The 19,697-nt window shown below is 37.5% G+C and overlaps 1 protein-coding gene across 2 annotated transcripts; it reads right to left on the bottom strand.

Moving 5' to 3' along the window:
• Nucleotides 1-424: 424 nt before the first annotated feature.
• LOC145768625 (testis-specific gene 13 protein-like) lies at nucleotides 425-14,389 on the bottom strand. 2 transcript variants are annotated; one of them, XM_082580167.1, is made up of 8 exons: nucleotides 13,687-13,904; nucleotides 10,892-11,103; nucleotides 10,143-10,266; nucleotides 7,265-7,365; nucleotides 3,939-4,058; nucleotides 1,907-2,046; nucleotides 1,392-1,599; nucleotides 425-1,147 (listed from the first exon to the last, which is right to left on the bottom strand). In XM_082580167.1, exons 1-8 carry the CDS (start codon nucleotides 13,829-13,831, stop codon nucleotides 866-868), a joined length of 1,332 nt encoding a protein of 443 aa, XP_082436293.1. In that variant the 5' UTR covers nucleotides 13,832-13,904; the 3' UTR covers nucleotides 425-865. The 2 variants fall into 2 exon arrangements, with proteins under 2 accessions (XP_082436293.1, XP_082436295.1); XM_082580169.1 differs by lacking the exon at nucleotides 13,687-13,904 and adding an exon at nucleotides 14,260-14,389 and having other exon boundaries at nucleotides 427-1,147.
• Between the last annotated feature and the right edge of the window lie 5,308 nt (nucleotides 14,390-19,697).

The raw sequence follows: 19,697 nt of genomic DNA, 5'->3' as shown, positions 1-19,697 counted from the left end.
CCACCAGCTGCTAACACTTCCACCAGCTTATTTATTTGTATTTTTTTTTTTAGTAAATGCCATTCTTCTTTTACTTTTGATATGTAAAATAGGATACAGATTTCAATAAAAAGTCGGCCAGGAATGGTTTCATGGGCCTTTAATCTTTCCAAGGGAGCCGGGAACAAAGAAACTACAGTGTATTATTAGGATATAGGCTAGTGCGTTTTTTAGAAGAGTCTTCATTTGTAGGCCCGAAGATCTCACTGGTACAGGGCCCAAATTATCCTCTCAACACAATAATAACCTAGTCAAACGTAGGCTACGCTTTGCTCGTTGCAGTTTGCAGTAACCTAATTTGTAGTACAAGACGTTTTATTCGTTTTGAACATCGCACATTGTAGTGTTTCACGAGATCAATAGGCTACATAGAACCGGGCATAGAACTCATAAAATGCAGAGTGACAAACGCCTAGCCCTAAAAGCGGTTGTTGACATAATAATATAAGCTACTGTTGTAGTTGTTCGTTGCAATAGGCTACTGTTGTAGTCTCACTTTATTGCAACCAGAAACACTGTTGAGAACTTGTGCTGCTTAAGCTTTTTACAGTCTACTTAATTTCCATTTATACCGCTTCCAAATCAACCAGGGTTATTTGTTAATAACTTTTAATCTCCTTCACGTGCAAAACACTCAATTATATATTTGTGACACAATCACTTTTTTTCGGTACATAAGTGCTCAACTACAACTTATGGGGCAGTTTTACTTGACTATACAGTACACTCGGGAAAGATGAAAAATTATCAAAACAAAACATTTTTTTTTTAAATAACAAAAAAGCGACGAATCTCTGAAGACTTTAACTTTATTATAAACACTGCATCATCCAGTGGAAGAAACTGTTGTTTGCCATCTTCGATTTTGGCCGTGTCTAAATTCTCCCAAACCGTATACGTGTTTGGTGGAAGCGTATTCCATAAGCGCACCAACAGTGAGAGGTTGCCATGTGGGATCTCTTTTCAAGGGTGAAGCATTTTGGGAAAAGACTCGACGATGTGCTGAAAATGACCGAATTCCTGTCATGTCGTGAACTGGAGCACTCACAGTTATTCTTTCTTTGAGGGAAGGAGGCAGTTTAGCATTATATCCTGGAAAATCGGTAACCTAAAAGAAAGCAGAAGAGCATTTCGTTATAAACATAAAATGTTTGTATGCTGTCAAGTCAAATATTGTTATCCAATATACGATTCCTGGAATACTTAAAAACAGCGAAGTGCAAGGAAACTCTGCTAACAGTTGCACACTGCCACAAGATGTCGGTACAGAGGTAACATACCTAAAACACATCAACGCAAAGAACAACTGTCAGTATTTAGGCAAATGTAAAAAGTTACAAACCACGCCTTACCATTTTTATCACATCCACATTATCATATTTGCCATAAAACGTTCCTTTTGTCCTAGCTGCATTCTCGGTAAGAAAACGTAGGCTGTCAAACTGGCTTCTTATACGTTTGTTTATCTGCATTGCGCTTGTGGAGTTTGGCACATCTGGCAATCGAACACTCTCTCGGGATGCAATACATCTTTCTCCACAAGAGATGTCGGTAAAATACCTGAACAAAATTGGACAAAATGTGTAATATTTTAACATTATACTTAAGAAGTGTAATCAAATAACAATAATAATGCGCTTTAATGCATCCCTACGCTGTATATGTCGTGTTGCTTCAGCGCTTTACAAAGCAAACAGTATCAGCGCAGGCGGATAAAGACGCAACCGAGTAGGCTACATTGTTCACAGACCCAGTCCCCTACGTGTTTTACCAATGTTGAGCTCGAGCTAAAGCTAGTCTAGTAGCCCTAACCTTGCTACTCAGATTAGTTTAAAAAAAAATTGATGTCACTCTTAATTTGTATTACCTTTGTAATGTATCTCTTCCTTCCCGGTCATTGTAATCAGGTACAGGATTGTTGTTTAATAACAATGTTGTTTTGTTCTTATTGTTTTCAGAAGACCGAAACATCACATTAGTGTGGTGCCGTGCTTTTCTTACGCGTTCCTACAAAACAAAGTTTTGTTTTACGAACTCTTATTAAAACTTTTGTTGGCATATTTCCATGCAGGGTTCAACAGTCAAAACTTAGCTTGATCTCAGGAAAAATATTATCCTGCCCGGGCTTTGCGATGAAGTAATGCATTACATCATTTCCCATCTCGTTGTTCAACTGTCTACACCCCACATCATCGTCAGCGCTATTGGTGTTGGTCCGGCAGTATCATTAAAATTGAAAATGTTTTAGCACATATGAAAGCTATCAGTTCTGGTCTTGCACTTGCTTGCACACGGCATTTATCTCTGGATCCGGTTAAAACTAGTAAAGTGTGCAGATCAAGCTTTTCACAACCACCCATAGCAAATTCGTGGTTCTGAAAGTCTCACTGACAAATTCTATACCAATGATAACCAAACCTAACTTGACAAACAACTTTAACCACAATTAAGCAACTTAATTATTCCAAACATACTAGCCCAGATAACAAAACTTATCATTTTTACATCGCTTCAACGTTGCCTGTCGTTGAATTTCACGCTGTTCTTGTAAGTTATGTCAACAAGAGTAAGCCTTGGTTGAAATGTTTACTTTTCTTTGTTAACGTTAAGCTTATTCAGGCATTGAAGTTGCCACCGAAATTTTTTGTCAATAAAGTGATGTAGAAATGGTGCAATTGTAGAAATATAGGAGAGGGCTTACAAGTGCGTTACACAAAAGTTATTTTTTGTGAAACATCATTGTTTGTTCGATAGACCCTTGTTGAGCGAGCTCAGTAGTTTTCTAGCTCTAGCACACTTAAGTCATCTCTTTCCATAACTTAAGCGTCGCCAACGGCTTAAGGGTCAACTTTGGTAAACTGGCTTGCTTTGCCTCCAATGGGAAAGTCAATGTAGGCTATGTTGGTGCAGTAGGCTACGGCTTATCATGATATTGACACTAAAAAAACAACCATGGTTACCATTTATGCTTGTTTCCTGTTAACTTTACTTGTTTCCTTATTACAGTAGGTTATTCGACTGCGTAGTGCGTAACTATGGAGTGACTAACAGTAAAAAGGTTGTTGGTTTGACAGCAAAGGGGTGGGGATATACCAGAAATTTAACAGTATGCTTAAAGGTGGACACAAAAGTTTTCTTCCTTGCTTTTTATAATTTACTTAGGCTAGTAGCCTACCTTATTGCAACCTTGAGAACGTGTTATTATATCTAGTCTTTTCTACATCATTTGCTTTATTGCGGCAAGTCTTGCTTTCTCTTTAATGGTGAGTAATGAAACTGAATTGTACTGTACGAGTGCACGTTTTACCTATAGTGCAAACATTTTCAAACAGACATTCTGGAAGACTTGTTAAGATTTTTGAATGTCTACAGTACGATAAAGCCTATCCTTGGCTTCACACAGGGCGTACAGCCGTACACAGGGCTACTCAACCAGCGGACCGCGGTCCGAATCCGGACCTTCTGGGTGTTGATGGTGGACCTCGGGCTTCTGAAAAAATAACCTTATTGCCACATTTCAGGGCCTTTTTCAACATATTTCTACTGAGGAAACAAAATTTTCTGTGATTATCTTAGTAGCTAAGCCATCAAGATCTCTGAACACTTTCTCACAAATTCAAGTCGAGATACATTTTACCTAAATTAATGGTTCGGTAATGGCACTGATAGTTTAACTTGCTTGGTTGCGTACGAAATAATTTATTCACCGGACCGCTAAAAACATTCAGCTTGTCAAACCGGATCTTTCTTAACATTAGTTGAGTAACCCTGGCGTACAGTATGGTATGCAGCCTGCAGGGTAATTGAGTGAATACCAGATACTTACGTAAATCGTAATAAATTAACTCACAACCACGTCAATACTCAAAATCTTTTTGACTTAAAATAACTTGAATTACCTTGTATCTCTTGTCCAGTAACTTTGTGAGTTCAGGCACGTCAGTGTGATGGGTAAAGCTTCGGTGAACCAGTGGCTTGTTTTTGTTGATGTTGTCACGCAAAAATGCTCCATAAGATGTCTGCAGAAAGAAAATGAGGTTCAATTCACGTGAGATTGCATGCAAAAGTGAAAAGAACAAAAACAAACCATTCAGAGAGTGAACAATTGAAATGAACATTTTAGTTTGCAGCTTTGCTTAATTTCACGATGCACCCGCACTCTCTTTTCATTCATGTGACCCTGGTTTGCATCCTGCTTAACCTTGCTACTTGAAAAACGCAGCTCATCTCAATCCATTGTGTAATGAATTGGATAGGCGTAGTTACTAAAGGAAAATGGGCCTAAAGAAAAGATCTGCCATTGTAATTTCGGGAGTGTTGAAGGACTAGTGTGATGAGAAAACCTTATATTTTCAACAGAGTCGTTGAAAGGATAGTTTGGGCCCGGTACCAATGAGATCCTCGGCACCTAAATCAAGATACTTCCAAACACAACGCATTATATTCAAAAGTAAGAGAGCTTTCTCATGTTTCCCGGCCTCTTGAAAAGATTCAGGGCTCCAAAAATCATTCCGGGCCAGGGTCCAAAAGTACCTCCCGGACCCCGTGCCAACGCTACTGATTTTCAATACTCTGACCACATTGTAAATATGATACAAAAATAAACGTACAACCTTTACTTCTGATGACTTGATTGATTAATTATTCAAGCAAAGACAAGACTGAAAATAAGAAGGATAAACTTAGTTTTGATTTGTAAGCATTACTTTTGGGTGAAAAAAATTGTTAGTCACAAAGCTCTTCCAAATACACATATCATGATTTGCTTTACAGAGATATCCAAGTAGTCATAAGGCAATTTGTTTGCAATTCATCATATACTAGCGACAGAAAACTTTAAGATCGTGGTGCAATCGTATCAGTAATCTGCTTTCTGTCATGCAATTTCCTATTCAGACAGCACGATTTTGTGACGTATTGTTGATAGATATGACTAGCTTTTCCTGTTATGTGCTATCTTTTGTTCGGTAACATGAAGTGACCTATCATATTTCCGACCGCAAAGCACGGTGGAGGTTTTAACCACACCCTTGCTTCATGCAACTTCTATTCATTGTATTTTGGGGTGTAATCAAAAATGCAACTTTTCACATTTGAGTACAGTCACATAGTTTACCGAATGCGTAGTTCCTGTTGGTAGGCTACAAAAACTTATAAGCCAAAGTTTGCGTCTCTGCCACATCATCTTACTGAACTTACTGAATTATTGAGCTGTTTTGCCTTCTTATGAGACCTTGTGTGTCTTGTACAAGAGCATTAATCAATGCAAACAAGATCTGAAGATTAACTTTAAAAAGAGCCTGTATTCGAGCATATGTGTCCCTTTGATAACTACCTTCATGCGATTGAGTGGGTAACAATTGAAACTGATTTTTTTTTCTTGCATACGCATCACTGGCAAGGAATACGTTCAGACCGGAATGATTTCAGTCGCTCGGAATCTTTCCTGGGAACGGGAAAATGGAAGAAAATTCCTGTTTTTCTATACCTGAGTATTATAACACATTTGCGTCTATTTCGGATTCTATTTTTCAAAGAGAACTTTTTTTGGTGCTAAATTATCTCTTTCATTGACAAGTTTACGAGTAATTGACCCTTCAGTCAGTTAATGTCTTGTAATTTTATAGATTTTTCTTTTTGGGAAGGTAGAGAAGAGCGGACAATTCGGCTGTCAAGTGCAACCGCAATGCTTCCTTACTTTTGAAAGTAGGCACGACCGGAGGTGTATACTAGTAAGTCATTGCTATACGTAACTAGACCTAACAATGGACAGAATTTGTATGCTAGTGGCGATTGAGTATGGTTTTGTCATTCAGAGGCCTTAGAAGATATTTTAGGGATCTTAAAGCTTCCACACTTTTGAGTGATGCTGAAATGGAAGCTCCATGAACAATCAATATTACCACAAATTGCATTTTGGTAACTAACAATTTAGTTTAATAGCTAGTTTACATTAGCAACTACGGTATTCTGCCACCCTAGCTTGTCTAAACAAACCGACAACAACTTCTCGTGGTAATGTTATGCACGTTTGTTTGTTTGTTTGTTTCTGATTTGAGAATAATCAGTTGATCACCCCTACTATAGATTGCAAGGACGCCATCTTCAGTGGCAAAAAGGTCTAATTGAGCACAGGCAATGTGAATCGGGTGCCTGTTGTAGGCTATCGGCGTCTGAAATTAGGATGCAACGCGGTCTAAATGCAAGATTTTTATGTTTTTTAGACTACAAAGATTAAAGGATTTTTTGTTATGTAAATTATCGTGGCAATGTATTTATGCTTTGGCGCAAAAACAAACGGTCCCTTGCATTATTACAAAAATATTGACTATAAACAATGATATCTCAGATTAATTTCCTCTTCGTCATTTACGATAATTTACCTGCTTCATCTTTACTTCTTCACTCTACGTCGTAGGGCTAAATTTTTATGGAACTGACAACGCAACATATTGATACAAACGAGTTTTAAATTCAGCAGTTTAGCAACCTATCGCAAGATGCTTGTCATTTTGATTAGGTTGTTCCTAAACCTAAGCTGCTTTGAATTGTAGCCTACGTGCACATCTAAAATAGCACCCAGATATACTTGTTTCATATTCGTTTTCAGTTGAAGCAAGATTTTGAAATAGATATTATTTTGTCATAATAAAAAAATAATCCATTTGACTTCTATCATCTCAAAAAAGGTAAGAAGCAAATATGTTAATATTACTTATATTTTAAGATAAAGGGTAGGTAGGTTAAAAAATAGGGTATAACATCGGCTGGACAACAAAGGAAAGTAGGTTATTAGATGTAATTTTTTTCATGGACGATCAGTAGATATATGATTAGAGTGGCCCGAAGACACATTTTTTTGAGGAGAAGAAGCTACCTTTGCAGTTGCTTATTAGAAATGGCGTATTTTTTATTTTTGTTTTTTTCTTTACTACAATAGCAATACTTCTTGTTATGTTCAATGTGTTTAACCATAGCCTAATCATCAACGCAAGTAGTAAACGTTTGGAGTTAATTTATGTTTAAACTAATTACTATACAATCGTTGTTTTAAGGGCAATAGAGATATATATCAATGATTTAGTTTGTTTAGGCTAAATCTTTTGATGTATCCAGTGAAAAAAAATTAAAATGCAAAAAATTTATGGGCAAAGCTAAGAAAAGTTCTTTATATACGTGCCAAATAGGAATGTGACCTAGCAGCAACATCACTCCCAGCCTATACCTTCCATTCTTCAGGAATTCGTTTGTCCATTTTGTGCAACTTTTTGTCTGATTCAGTTTTCAAAATGCCCCACAGCACATCTGCACCCAAACCAGTGTCAACTGAAAAATAAGAAAATTTGCTGTTTGCAATCAACAGCGAGAAAAACTTAACGGTTTTATGCAGGAAGTCGATAGGGTCTGTCGTGAACATATCTACTTCATTGTAGGATATGACGGAATGCATTCAAATACAGTTTTCATCGGTTTCGTTTCTCTCAAACATTCCAGATAGCTAAATCCGTCATTTTTACATTATTGTAGTACATTATTAATGTATATTTTACATACATTATTAATGTAGACGTTGAGTCAATGTAAAAATGACGGATTCTGCTGCCTGGGGCAACACTAAAGAACACCCAAAAGTTAACTAAAGCAACCACATGTGTAGCCTAAACAATTAGTCGATCGCTATCGACGACTATAAAGTTCTCAACAGGAATTCAGCCATTGAACTGAGTTGCAATTGGTATTCAGCACTGCGAGCTCCATATCGTCATCTCGATGTTGGTAAATTGGGTAGCGATAAATGATGTGTTGTGCGATCTGGGGTTCTGGTCCACATTCACGGAATGGCGATGCGACAAAGCAGCCTCCTTTATACATACTGATGTGTGGCGTAGTGGCCAGTGAGGAGGCCATAGGCCTCAAACAGTTTTTTCGTGTTTGCTATACTGATGAAAGCTTGATGTTTTAGCAGACTACATCAACTATTATGGTCTTGCAGTTTCTTTTCCACTATTACTTCAGACTAACTTTTAAAATGCTTAAGTTGGCATCAAAGCCAAGAAGACCACAATCTAGAAAGATATGAGACAGTGGGTTTGCAGTTGAGATTTGCAAGTTGGTCTTTCGAGAAACAATATTGATTAGGCCAGGGGTGTGCAACGTGCCGCCCGCGGGCCAAATGCGGCCCGCGAAGAAAAATTGTGCGGCCCGCATAGATATGCCAATTTTGAATTGTGTACGATCCGCGAAACGCGTTTATAATTTAGTTTAGTCTGGTACGTGTGAAGAATTCATTGTGGAGTGGATTATTATAGATTTCGCACCTTCTGTTAACCATTTTAGAAATCTCCCACCGGCCACCGCTATATCATCATCGTGTTTAATTATTTGGAACGTTAAAATGTATGGTCACATAAAAGGCTTTATGAACAAATTACGACTTTGGAAAGCTCACATACAGATAGGAAATCTTTTCCACTTTCCAACTTTGAGAGACTATGGAATGCATCCTGAGAAAACTAAATTTGAAAAATTGTTGTATGAATTTTTGGCTCGTTTCAAGGACTTCAAATTTCATGAATATTTGTTTGGTATATTCTCTTCGCCATTCGACACAGACATTAGCAAAGCACCAGCTGATATCCAACTTGAACCGACTGATCTTCAAGAGAAAACGGATTTGAAAGCAAAGTAGCCTATTTAGAAATGAATGTTGGCTATTTTTACCGAAAACATCTCAACCAAGATGACTTTCCACATTTAAAAAAATTCATTGCTTCAAAAATGGATGAAATCTCACTATCGATCGGTTCTGACAGACGAACACTTGAAAAATGGACTTCGAATTGCTAGCACTTCCATTAAAGTAAATTTGGAAAAAGCCGTCGGGAAAAGAAGCCTGCTGCAAACTTCTCACTGAACTCGTTTAAAGACGGTGAAACAATAAATTTGAATAGCAGTTTTCTTCAGAAATTTATGCGTCTTAACTTATTATTTCTGCAAGGAAATAACCCCTAATAATGCCATAAGAATAACATGAAAAACAAAAAAACTACTTTTTTGTGCCTGCAACTACTAGAAATCATATGTTAAATAAACGTGCGGCCCGCGGTTTCACCCAGTTATTTATATGTGGCCCTCTTGTAATAAAGGTTGCACACCCCTGGATTAGGCGATTACCATTACCTAATGCAGTTTGTTGCGTTGGTGATATATCAGTCTGTCTCTACCCAAGTTGGATGAATTGATACATGACAATACAGGTGGGGAACCAATGAGTGTAGCGTACATCCTGTGAAATTCTTGATGTCATTGAGAGCTATATCAATACACTTGGAGGCATGTGCACTACGGTACCACATCGGAGAGGCATATTCAGTGGTGCCATTAGTGCAAGAGCATTTGTACAACAATGTTAACGCCCCACGACGATCCAGCCAGACGTCTAAGCAAATCATTTCCTGCTAAAAGTTTGGCACGGAGAGCATCATTACGCTATTTATATGTGAGCAATTGCTTCTTTCTTTTGGTGCTAAGAATTTATATGGTATCATGTTGCAATGGTTTTGGCTGAGCTTGGTCTAAGTCTCTGCAATCTGAGTTCCCATGATCCAAAATTAAAGCCATATTTGGCTGTAGATTAAGTCCTTCTCTTAACTTAATGAAATACTCGTAAAGTAGCGTAGCATACAGTATGAGTAGTATAGCGTATGAGTACAGCGTATTGCGTATGAGTAGCGTAGAGCGAGGTCGTTCACGCATGTCACCGACGTAAATGTTACATAGAATTACATATATTTTCGCATGTGATGCCCTCCTCACAGGATCTTGTTTTACTACAAATGAAACAATGCATCAACCAACAGACAAGCGATAAAGTACTGGATGTACTGGAAAAAAGTACTGGATGTACAACGACCTTACTCCTGGGTTCAAAAGCATCAACAGTAAACATTTCTTTAAAAAGAAGTATTGTTGAAAAGTAAAACACTTAAAACACATATAAAATAGCAAACATTTTAAAGATGTGAGTATTTGTTCTTTTGTGTCATTCAAATTTAGAATATAAATCGCACTCTAACGAATGCAATCAGCAAAATTCAATTAACCTGCTGGCAGCTTCCTCCTTTGCCCGTTTCCTGTCGACGTGTCATCTACAGTCTTTGATGGTTCCTCCATCTTTGGATTTAAAATTGATTCCGCCTTGTCGGATCCAAGCAGATCATACAAAACCTTTGAAAGTATCATTGTTGGCTTATAAATCAGTGCATTTGTCATGTACACGTCTTCAGACAGTTGCATTGTTGCTTGATTAAACTGTATTGGCACCAACTGATAGCACATTTGCCACAAAAGCATGGATGCCTTCAAAGCATTTAAAAATGCTATCACCAATTTTTGCACGCAGCTGCTTATCAACACTTTGTATTTGTAGGTGTAATTCTCCAATACACGCAGGCCTAGCAAACTTTTTATTGTTTGAATTTGTTTAATTGCATCAATAAACAGAATTTATTGATACATGCTCCTTTAGTTTTTTGTTGTTGAACGAGTATAGGCAGGTACTCCAATGCGGAAGTGAGACTACCTACTAACGTAATGCAAGCTGGACAAAGAAAATATGACACTGTTTATCATCTGATATAACGTGGCAAAAATTATGAGATTTGATTGTGATGATAGAAATTAAGCTAGCATACCTCCTTGTAAGGTGTTGTTATAAGCTGCAGTGTGCAACCGAATGAAGCAATGCATTACTGAATCAACTGTGTGTGGTACTATAAAGGTTTGTGAGCATAGCCTTACAAACTGCCTTGAAAGCTATCAGTAAAAACATGTCACCAGAAAGTGAAACTACCTGGTGATGCTGAGGAATAACTTCTTCTTCCTCTTCCAAGACTTTTTCAATCTCTGTGCGGTGATGTTGCTTAAATGGGTCATCTTGTTCTGAAAACGATGGCTCAGATAATCGTCTAGCGGAAACAGTCGTTTCTGACGATGGCGGTGTTGTTACAACCAGCAGTGACTGCCGACGTTTTCCTGCTTTGAGAGATGACTTTGGATGTCCCTCTGAAACGTATTGAAACTGAATTATATGTACAGAAAACAGTATTGAAACTGTAGGCTATAAAACAAAACATGTATGAAATAACCACAAAATTTGAGTATTATGAAGTTAAAATTGCAAGGTAGGCTATGATTACGTTGCTTATAATACATTTAAATCATTTAAATGTTGTTTTTTTTACTATTTTTGGCCCCCGTACGAATGAAATCCAGTAACCACTGACTATATCCAAAGAATACGTGGTGGTCTCTTCAAGCTCCAGGGCCCCTTGGAAAGATTAAGGCCCTTGCGCCCCTAAAATTTCCCGGCCATAGTTCAATAGTACCCCCTGAACCTCTATGTTAGCGCTACTGATCAAACCAACAAGTCCATATTCACAAGTAATAAAAGCGTTGGAATTGCAGAGAGCATTCATGTAACAACTATTTGAAGATTTGAGAACTACATAAAAAATTGTAAAGAGATTTACGAAGTTCTGCATCAAAGTTCCATTAATTTTGTTCAATTTAGTGCGAGCACTTGCGTAACGAGGTAAGCCAGGGATGGCGAACCTTTTTTAGTGCACGGGTCACAAAAGATATATTAATCCTTGAAAAAGAAAAAGTGGGTCATACATTTAATTACATGTTAATGCGAAACTACATGTTAATGCGAAACTTGCTGCTGCATCTTCTCTGCAAGTCTTATTATCCTTGGTTATCCGTAGTTTTTAGCTTTACACATGCAGCACTCATATCTAAGCTGAGACGATTCCGTGTGTTTGATTGTATAAAATTCATGTGCGAAAATAAAGATTCGCACGAATATGAAGAACCAAACAACGTTAACAGAGCTACCGCAAATCTTTTCATAGTTTCAAACGAATTTGGCAGGGAGTTCCACTATGTAAGAATTATCTTTTCAGCATGGTTTTCAACAGCAGGAAAGTCACAGCCATCCATATCCGTTTTCATTTCAATTTTTTGTAGGAGATGATTTAAGTCTACAAATTTTGTTTTCCAAACTGCACTTTCTTGAAAGTCTATCATTTCCATTTCCAAGTTGTAAAGACGAAGCCATTCGAAGTTCGATAATTAATTCAAGATTTTCAAGTTGAATTGCATGCGGGAAAAGAATGAACTGCAATGTAGTATCTAGCTTTCGGAACTGGGTAAACCTTTCTGACATTACAGTTTTGGCCTCTTTCGTCAGTAAAACATAGCCTACTTGTTGAGTGCAGTTTGCTTTTGTTCATAAGTTAAATTGGTGCTGGTAAAGTGCTTCAACAACTGAGGAAAATATTTCAGCTGACCTTGTTCAAGGTCTACAGAAAAAATAGCGAGTTTCTTCTCAAATGCTTTAATGTGCCTAAACATGGATAATACAATATTTCCACAGCTTTGCAATTTAGTATTTAACTTATTGTAATGCATTGTGAAATCAGCGAAAAAATGTAAATCATTCAACCACGTACTTTCGCTTAACTCTGGTTATTTTTGATTTTTTTCAGCTAAAAAAAGTTGTACTTCTTCCAACAATTCGATTTAATTAGCTTTAGTTGTGTCAGACTGCTATATGGCAATTAGGTACGGTACTAGATTAAAATAGGGTGGGGCCTTATTACAAATATTTAGTGAAACATTTATTCTTTGATGAAAGATTTGTTTAAATTTCCTTATTTTAAAAAAGACAAGTTGGTCACTGAAAATCTGTGATGGGTCACTTCGTGACCCGCGGGTCAGTGGTTCGCCATCCCTGAGGTAAGCCATGCAACATAGCTACTAATGATCATTTTACCCAGTTTGAAGATATTACAGTAGAGTTGCTTTTACTCTCTTACAGCTACAATCTACATGAATTACGGTAGTGTAGCTTATGCACAAGAATGAAAATTATGAACAAAAACTAAGAACAAAAAACACAAGCTGTTACACAGTGGTAGCCCACAAAGTGGCCAGCTCGTTCTAACTCACAATTGCACAGTTTACACCCTTTCCAGGGCTACCATGTGCTGGGGTAAGTAGTTTAATTTTGCAAGAGAATTTAAAAACTTTTTTGGTTGTAACAAGTGTCTTTAGAAAATATCACTGTGTTTCTTTATTGTAATGACGCAATAGAAGTGGCTAAAACAAGATAGAACTATAGGGCCTATTCTATTCCAGTTCAGTAGGTAGCTAGTGGGCTACACCCAAGGGCGTAGCCAGAAAAAATGTGCGGGGAGAGCATATAGCCATGTAATATTTGCACGTGTGAGTGAGCCGGGCAACGAGTTGGCGAAAGTGAATCACTCGGAGGAGGGATCTGGAGACTCTCCCCAAAAAAATTTGAAAAATACCTTAAAATTGCGCATTCCGAGAGTACTTTAAGCCTATAGTAAAACTCTGTCAAATGTGCTGTAACAGAAGCAAAATATTTCAAATGTATTCAAAATATTTCAGGGAGGAAGGTAATTGCCTCTTTTGCTCCCCTGACTACGCCCCTGGCTAAACCCCTCATAAACCGAACCAAACCAGCAAGCAGATATTTAAATGATTTTGAATACAAACTAAGTTTCGTGGCAAAGAAACTTTAAGTGCTACAACAAACTTTGAAGTGGTCATCTCTACCGGTTTTTGCTTGATTTGGTGTCAAATAACGAGCTGCATCTCCGAGGTTATTAATTTCCTGTTTCGCTGTTGGGTGATCTAATACATCAGGCACTGGATCAATTCGAATCACAACACGCTTTGCGGATTTCACTGGGCTTTCCATTTCACTGATTGTATTAGCTGATGATTGGTCAAAAATTTGCAGCTAATAGCAGTTGGATATTCCACAAACTCTGTCCTTTTGTAGATTTTACGGAAGTTTTTATGTCAAACCACAGCTTTTAGATTGATAAAAAAAGTAATTTGTTTCAATTTGACGTTAAATATACTAAACCGATTTTCATATAGAAGTAGCCTAGCACAAACAGTACTAAAATTTTAGTTTATTATTGCCAAAATAAGTCTATCATACTTTCAGTAAACGATGTGACTGTCACACTCAACCTTCTCAATATGAAAGCTGTTCTTGCTTCCAACTGAGATACCTGTTTTCTCTAACAATAAGAAGCAAAGCATCTTTAGGCTTTGTTTACCGGCTTTAGTTTATATAAGAAAGAAACATTCTAATCCACAAAAATTTCATAGACGTACCTTCCATTTTCACCGAAGCGAGGATAATTTCAACTCAGGCCAATGGCAATGAATAGGCTCATTTTACGAAGTCTACTGAACTATCAAACTGCGACGTTTACTCGACAACATACTTCATCTTCTTATCCACGAAAACGTAACCAGACACCAAGCGTCATAAAAATACGCGATGGAAATAATAGGTGACAAAGCACGGCATACAAAAAAATACTCTAACTTGGTACAGGAAAGCGGTATTTTAAGAGAGGTGATAAGGAAAATTCAACATTGCAAATCTCCACTGGTTTTATCACTTTTACATCAAGCAAAAAAAAAATTGTGATGGTGCAAATATAAAATTACTTTTATTTCGTTAAATTACGATTTATCAAATACTGCCAGACGTTTGTAGCCATTGCATGAATTCTATTAAAAAAAAACCAAGACAGTGAAAGGTTGCTTGAAATATCTTAAACAAATAATTTGAAACAAATAAGTGGGGGAATATAAAATGATGTGAAACATGGCCCAGTGCACTGAGTGCGTTGGGCAGCCAATAACTGATTAAATCATGGCCTGTCATCGCATTCTCTCATGACGCAGATATTTCTGAGATTGGTAGTATAAGCGTTTAGCGTTCTTTCAACCACTGGCCTTGACAACCGAATACAAAGTGATCACTGACCGCATTCAGTGGGTTTGTTTGCACTGGCTGAAAACCAGACCACCGATTTTGAACTTACTTGTAGGCTTGTAAGCGAGAAGTAGCTTATATTTTTTTCCTTAAAAGATTATAAATTGTTAGATTTTTTTATCGTTTGGCATTTGCTGATGGTAGCCGACAATATGTTCTGCAATTACTGCGCAATAAGACCTATTTTACTATTGTATGGTCTGCCTGAGGTAGTTTTTGTATAACTTGTAATAAGTTTAAAGTTCACACTAACACAGTAGACTACAAAGTGGGGCCACGAAACGTCCCGAATCATTTATTTATTGTTTCCTTTAAAGCAGAATGTTTGGGCCTACAAGGAATTTTATGGCATTGTTGTCACGCGTGTCGTCTCCAGTGTAAAGGTACCACCACAACAAAGAGATTTAAACGATTTTTGCCTGTTAAAATAGTAACGTTAGCTGACAGCTAGTTAACGCTTGTGAGTTCCATTTAAATTAAAGAAGAGGAAAGTTGTATTCTGACACTGCTTTCTACTTTTGCAATTTGTACAATGTAATAATGATATCGTGTTTTATTTGCCTCTTACTTTTTAATTACATGATTAGCATCACGTTGTACAGTGGTTTTCAATTATTTGGAGTTTAGGAACTGTACTACAACTATAGTACAAACAGAGGCTTCGCTCCACCTCCGAAGTGTCCTGACTTCACACCAGCGGTTCTGAACCCCATCTCCCTAGCTATTATCAGTTGCAGATCCGACTCCAGCTCTAGCTCACGTTCCGCTATAGCCTATCATCTCTCGTAAGTCGTAAATCATAACAAATTTCCTCATTTGGCTACCGCTGTAGCCTATTGTTTGTCGTATCCAGGCTTACACCTGGTAGTTGAAGATTTAGATTAAGTGGACGAAAAGGCAATTTTCATTTCCACCTTCAGGCATGCCTTTAAGCGTCCTGCCTAAGACATAGCCACATGCTCTTGAGCGGTGTCGAACCGGCGCCTTTTCGATTTGCGTTCCAGCGCTCTCACCACTCGCCTATGCAGCCACGAAGACTTACCGACTGAACTTTGTCGAAAAAGAACAAATAAACGTTTTATTGTTTTAGCAATTTAGGCTACAGCAAAAGAAAATGCGGCGAAACGTAGCCTACACGGAACTACCTATTACCGAAAGGGTCATTCTGTGTTGAAATGTCAGATCTGGTCTGGTTTTATAATCGTCACACAGGTGGAAGTGATATTGCGTCAGTTTTGTTATGATGAATACAAAAGTAAGATATCAGCTGCGACATGATAATATTTTTACATACCATTTGTGGGTTGCAAATGTTTAATTTTGAGCTGCAATTTTGTCTCCATCACATAGACTACAAATGCAATTATTTTAAATCAGAATGCAAAAAGCTATTGATAAATACGATTGTTTTATGATAAATGGTTTTCGAAATATTTCATTATTCAACAAATCAAAATCGCCATTTGCACATTGTTCAATGTTTTAGGTATATTCAGGCCATTTGTTTTATTTATATATTTTCCTGACTTCAAAGTAAAAAAGTATTTTATTGAACAAACCAGCTTATCGGAAATTTCAGAGCAAGCTGGGGTGAAATAAACTGTCTCACATGCGTCCGGGATTGCATCAAATTTATTTGTTGACTGCATAACGTTCTTTCGTAAAAAATGACACAAAATTATGTTATCAAGAAATGTAAGATGATGCGCATTATCATCCAACATTCAGTGTTTGGCCTGCCAGTGGTGGAAGTCGTGAACTAGACTAGAGTGTGCAAATCTAGGCTTGTAAAAAAAATGAATAACTTACATAAGCTAACTGGTCTATTATGTGCAAATTATTGTTTGAGATTCATGTTCTACAGTTACATGTATCACCATTGTTTGATTAGACTTAGTTATTCTATCTTGCCCGTTAATAGGGTAAAAATGCGCTAGTTGAGACCAGAAGAAAACAGCTATAGTAACTTATTTTAAGTTGTTAAGTTCCCAATAGGATTTCAAGCAAGAAGTGTGTCAACCTGGTAGGCATATGTTCAAATTTGTGAGTTGTAGCCGATGTGTTAATAAGTTGGTCAATTGTAGCCGATTTTGTCCGCTGCAACATAAATGTTTGGTATCTGTTTGGTACTGAAAGCTGAAAAGACATGTCCAGTGCATTTTTATTTTGTTATTTGAGTGGTTTATATGCTTGTGACAAAAAGCAGTTTAGCAACCACTCCAAATAAAACATGATTCTTCCATTTCCGAATGCTGAAACTATGCTTACAGCAAACAGATATTCATCAAATTGCAGGAAAAGGCCTGATTTGTTTAGGATATTCTTTCCACAGCATGTAGATGTCATAGCATGAGCGTGAAAACGTACCAAGGACATCTCCAAGCGGAAGAAAATCTAAGCTCATCAATGTAGCCTAAATACATAAAATATGTTAAAATACCAGCTGGGCAAAGTAACGTTGGTCCGTTTAGTTAAAAAGACGAATTTGTAATTCTCAAAGACTAAGATATTTTTTTTCCGTAGAGAGAATCGGCCAATCATTTCTGAAAAATAAAAATGGTTTAACGCAACACAAAGCTTCTCACGTCAAGTGACGGCCGCATACTTAAATACCAAGCATCTGGAGATGAAAACGGAAGGTTGGCAACGTAGCCTACCAGGCTTTCGGTTCTGGAAAGTACAAAAAGGGAACCGGTTCCTTTTATTCGGCCGCCTTTTCTTCATCAACGATTCCTACTCGATTTTGTAATAGGCTGACATGAGTAGGCCTAGTGGTAAACCCTTTTTCCTTCAACAACCAGTCTAAGCCGACGAAAGGTAAACCGAAAGCACGAGATTAAACAGAACTGTTTGCAAGTTATCTATTCTAGATTATTACAACTGTGAGGTGTCCTTTAAAAAACCTAGATGTTTTTAAGCTACGCTCTTTAAAGAAATTTTAGGCCTAGGCTACATAGGCCTACTACAAATTGCTTGCAGTAACTATTGCACGAAAGCAGTGGCGAATCCATGCGAACGATCACCTCCCCCATAAAAAAACAGACAAAAAACTTTGTTTACGGCGTATTTGCAGCTTGCAAAGTCAGGTTAATGTTGACCTATACATCATTGTGTTTTGTTGAAATTGCCTTCCCCCTTTAAGGTTACATGATGGATCTGCCACTCCACGAAAGCGAGTAAAATTTTTCTTCGTATAGGATGCCATGGGCATGGCATATGGTAAATGCGCAGATGGAAACAGAACTGTTTGTTTCAATAAGTAGCCTATGAGCTACTGAAAGTGACAGAATGGAGAATAGTAAATGCTAACGTAGGTTACAACGATACTATTTTGAAAGATTAATAGCTTGAAGGTTACCACTCTGCAGCCGCTAGCTTAATCTACATTAAAATATGTGAAGAAAATTTTCAAGCAAACCATAAACAGCGTCTGGATGAAATAACGTGACTGCCACCAGCACTTCATACGCAAAGAGAAGATGTGCGCAGTCAATTCATTGTTGAAGTTTCTAAAAGAAGAGACAATGATCAACTATATCAAGTAGGCCTACTTCAAATTGAAAGAAAAATGAGCTGTCAAATTAATTTTAATTGTTTTTTGCCATGTTTGCTACGTCAAGACAGCTTTGTATCCAACAAAAAGTGAGCTGCAGGTTTAGTGAACAGCTGAAATGATTCACATCGTTTTTTGACAGATTAAAAACTGCTATGCTGGAGAGTTGCGCTTCAAAAGATGTAGCGCTCTCCAGATATACTACCGAAAGTCTAAATGTGTGCCAGTCTGTAAAAGAAGAGATGCAGTTACACTTTTCCTGGTGCTTTAATGCTCTTTATAAATCCTTATGAAAGCTTATAGTAACCTCAGTGATACGTAGAGATGATAGTTCCTGTATAAAATTACCATTTTCTAATGGTGCTAGGTGTCAGTTTGCAGACTGCTTGCACCAAAAGAGGACGGTTACCGTGCCAGGAATGAATCTACAGTTTCTGTATCTACACAACATTTTAATCTCAAGATAGTACTTTAACTTTGACTTAAAAGAAGCTGCTTTTGTCATCACTCACGCTCATTGTGCTTTACGTAACAGTAGGCTACGTTGAATTCATTTCAACAGCTTGGGTGTAATAAAGCTTTAGTAAGCTACGAGTAAACTACGTCAGTTATGCTGATTAACCAGCTTAAGTGTTTAAGATCTACTTGCAGCCAATACTGCATGCCAGGTAGGGCCCTTACTTCCTCTATCATTCAAGCAGCCATCTAACTACTGATTGGAAAAAGCCGCTGTTAATATCAGCTATCTTCACTGCTCTCGCTCAAGAATCTCCCACTGGCAGAATCGTGAGCGAGAGGGAGAGCATTCAAAGAGAATAAAAGAGATATAAAAAGAGTTCACCGGATGCTATATCTTCCTACACTGCGAAGAGGCTTGCTCACGACACATGTTGCGTAATGTCCGCTTGATTCTTGAAAGTATGACGTGCAAATGCGAGATGAAAAAATTATATCCATACCGTCTAAAAACCATACACCACCATACTTCCGTCGAAAAGACACAAAACTAATAAACTTATAGCTACATTCAACTATTTTCTTTGATCGTTTATCCTAAATAGTTATTATCTCATCACATTTGAAACAAAAAATGATCAACAAAAAATGATCATTTCACTTTTCACAGCAGTCTTGTTCAGAAGTAAATTCAATTGCTATTTCCTTGCGTATGTCTTTTAATGCAACATGAGGTCTTTTGCGAACACACTTGTA

Source organism: Aplidium turbinatum, chromosome 4 (assembly GCF_918807975.1).
Source record: "Aplidium turbinatum chromosome 4, kaAplTurb1.1, whole genome shotgun sequence".
Classification (NCBI taxonomy): Eukaryota; Metazoa; Chordata; class Ascidiacea; order Aplousobranchia; family Polyclinidae; genus Aplidium; species Aplidium turbinatum.
Note: the sequence above shows the minus strand (reverse complement) of the source record. Positions and strands in the feature narration are given on the sequence as shown.

What these genes read in the sequence shown, in the direction of transcription:
- LOC145768625 (XM_082580167.1), bottom strand. Translation starts at nt 13,831, where the DNA reads ATGGAAAGCCCAGTGAAATCCGCAAAGCGTGTTGTGATTCGAATTGAT. An exon ending in TTATTCCTCAGCATCACCAG is followed by an intron (nt 10,267 to 10,891) that starts GTAGTTTCACTT and finishes ATACTTTCAAAG; the next exon opens with GTTTTGTATGATCTGCTTGG. An exon ending in ATGTGGATGTGATAAAAATG is followed by an intron (nt 1,148 to 1,391) that starts GTAAGGCGTGGT and finishes GCTTTCTTTTAG; the next exon opens with GTTACCGATTTTCCAGGATA.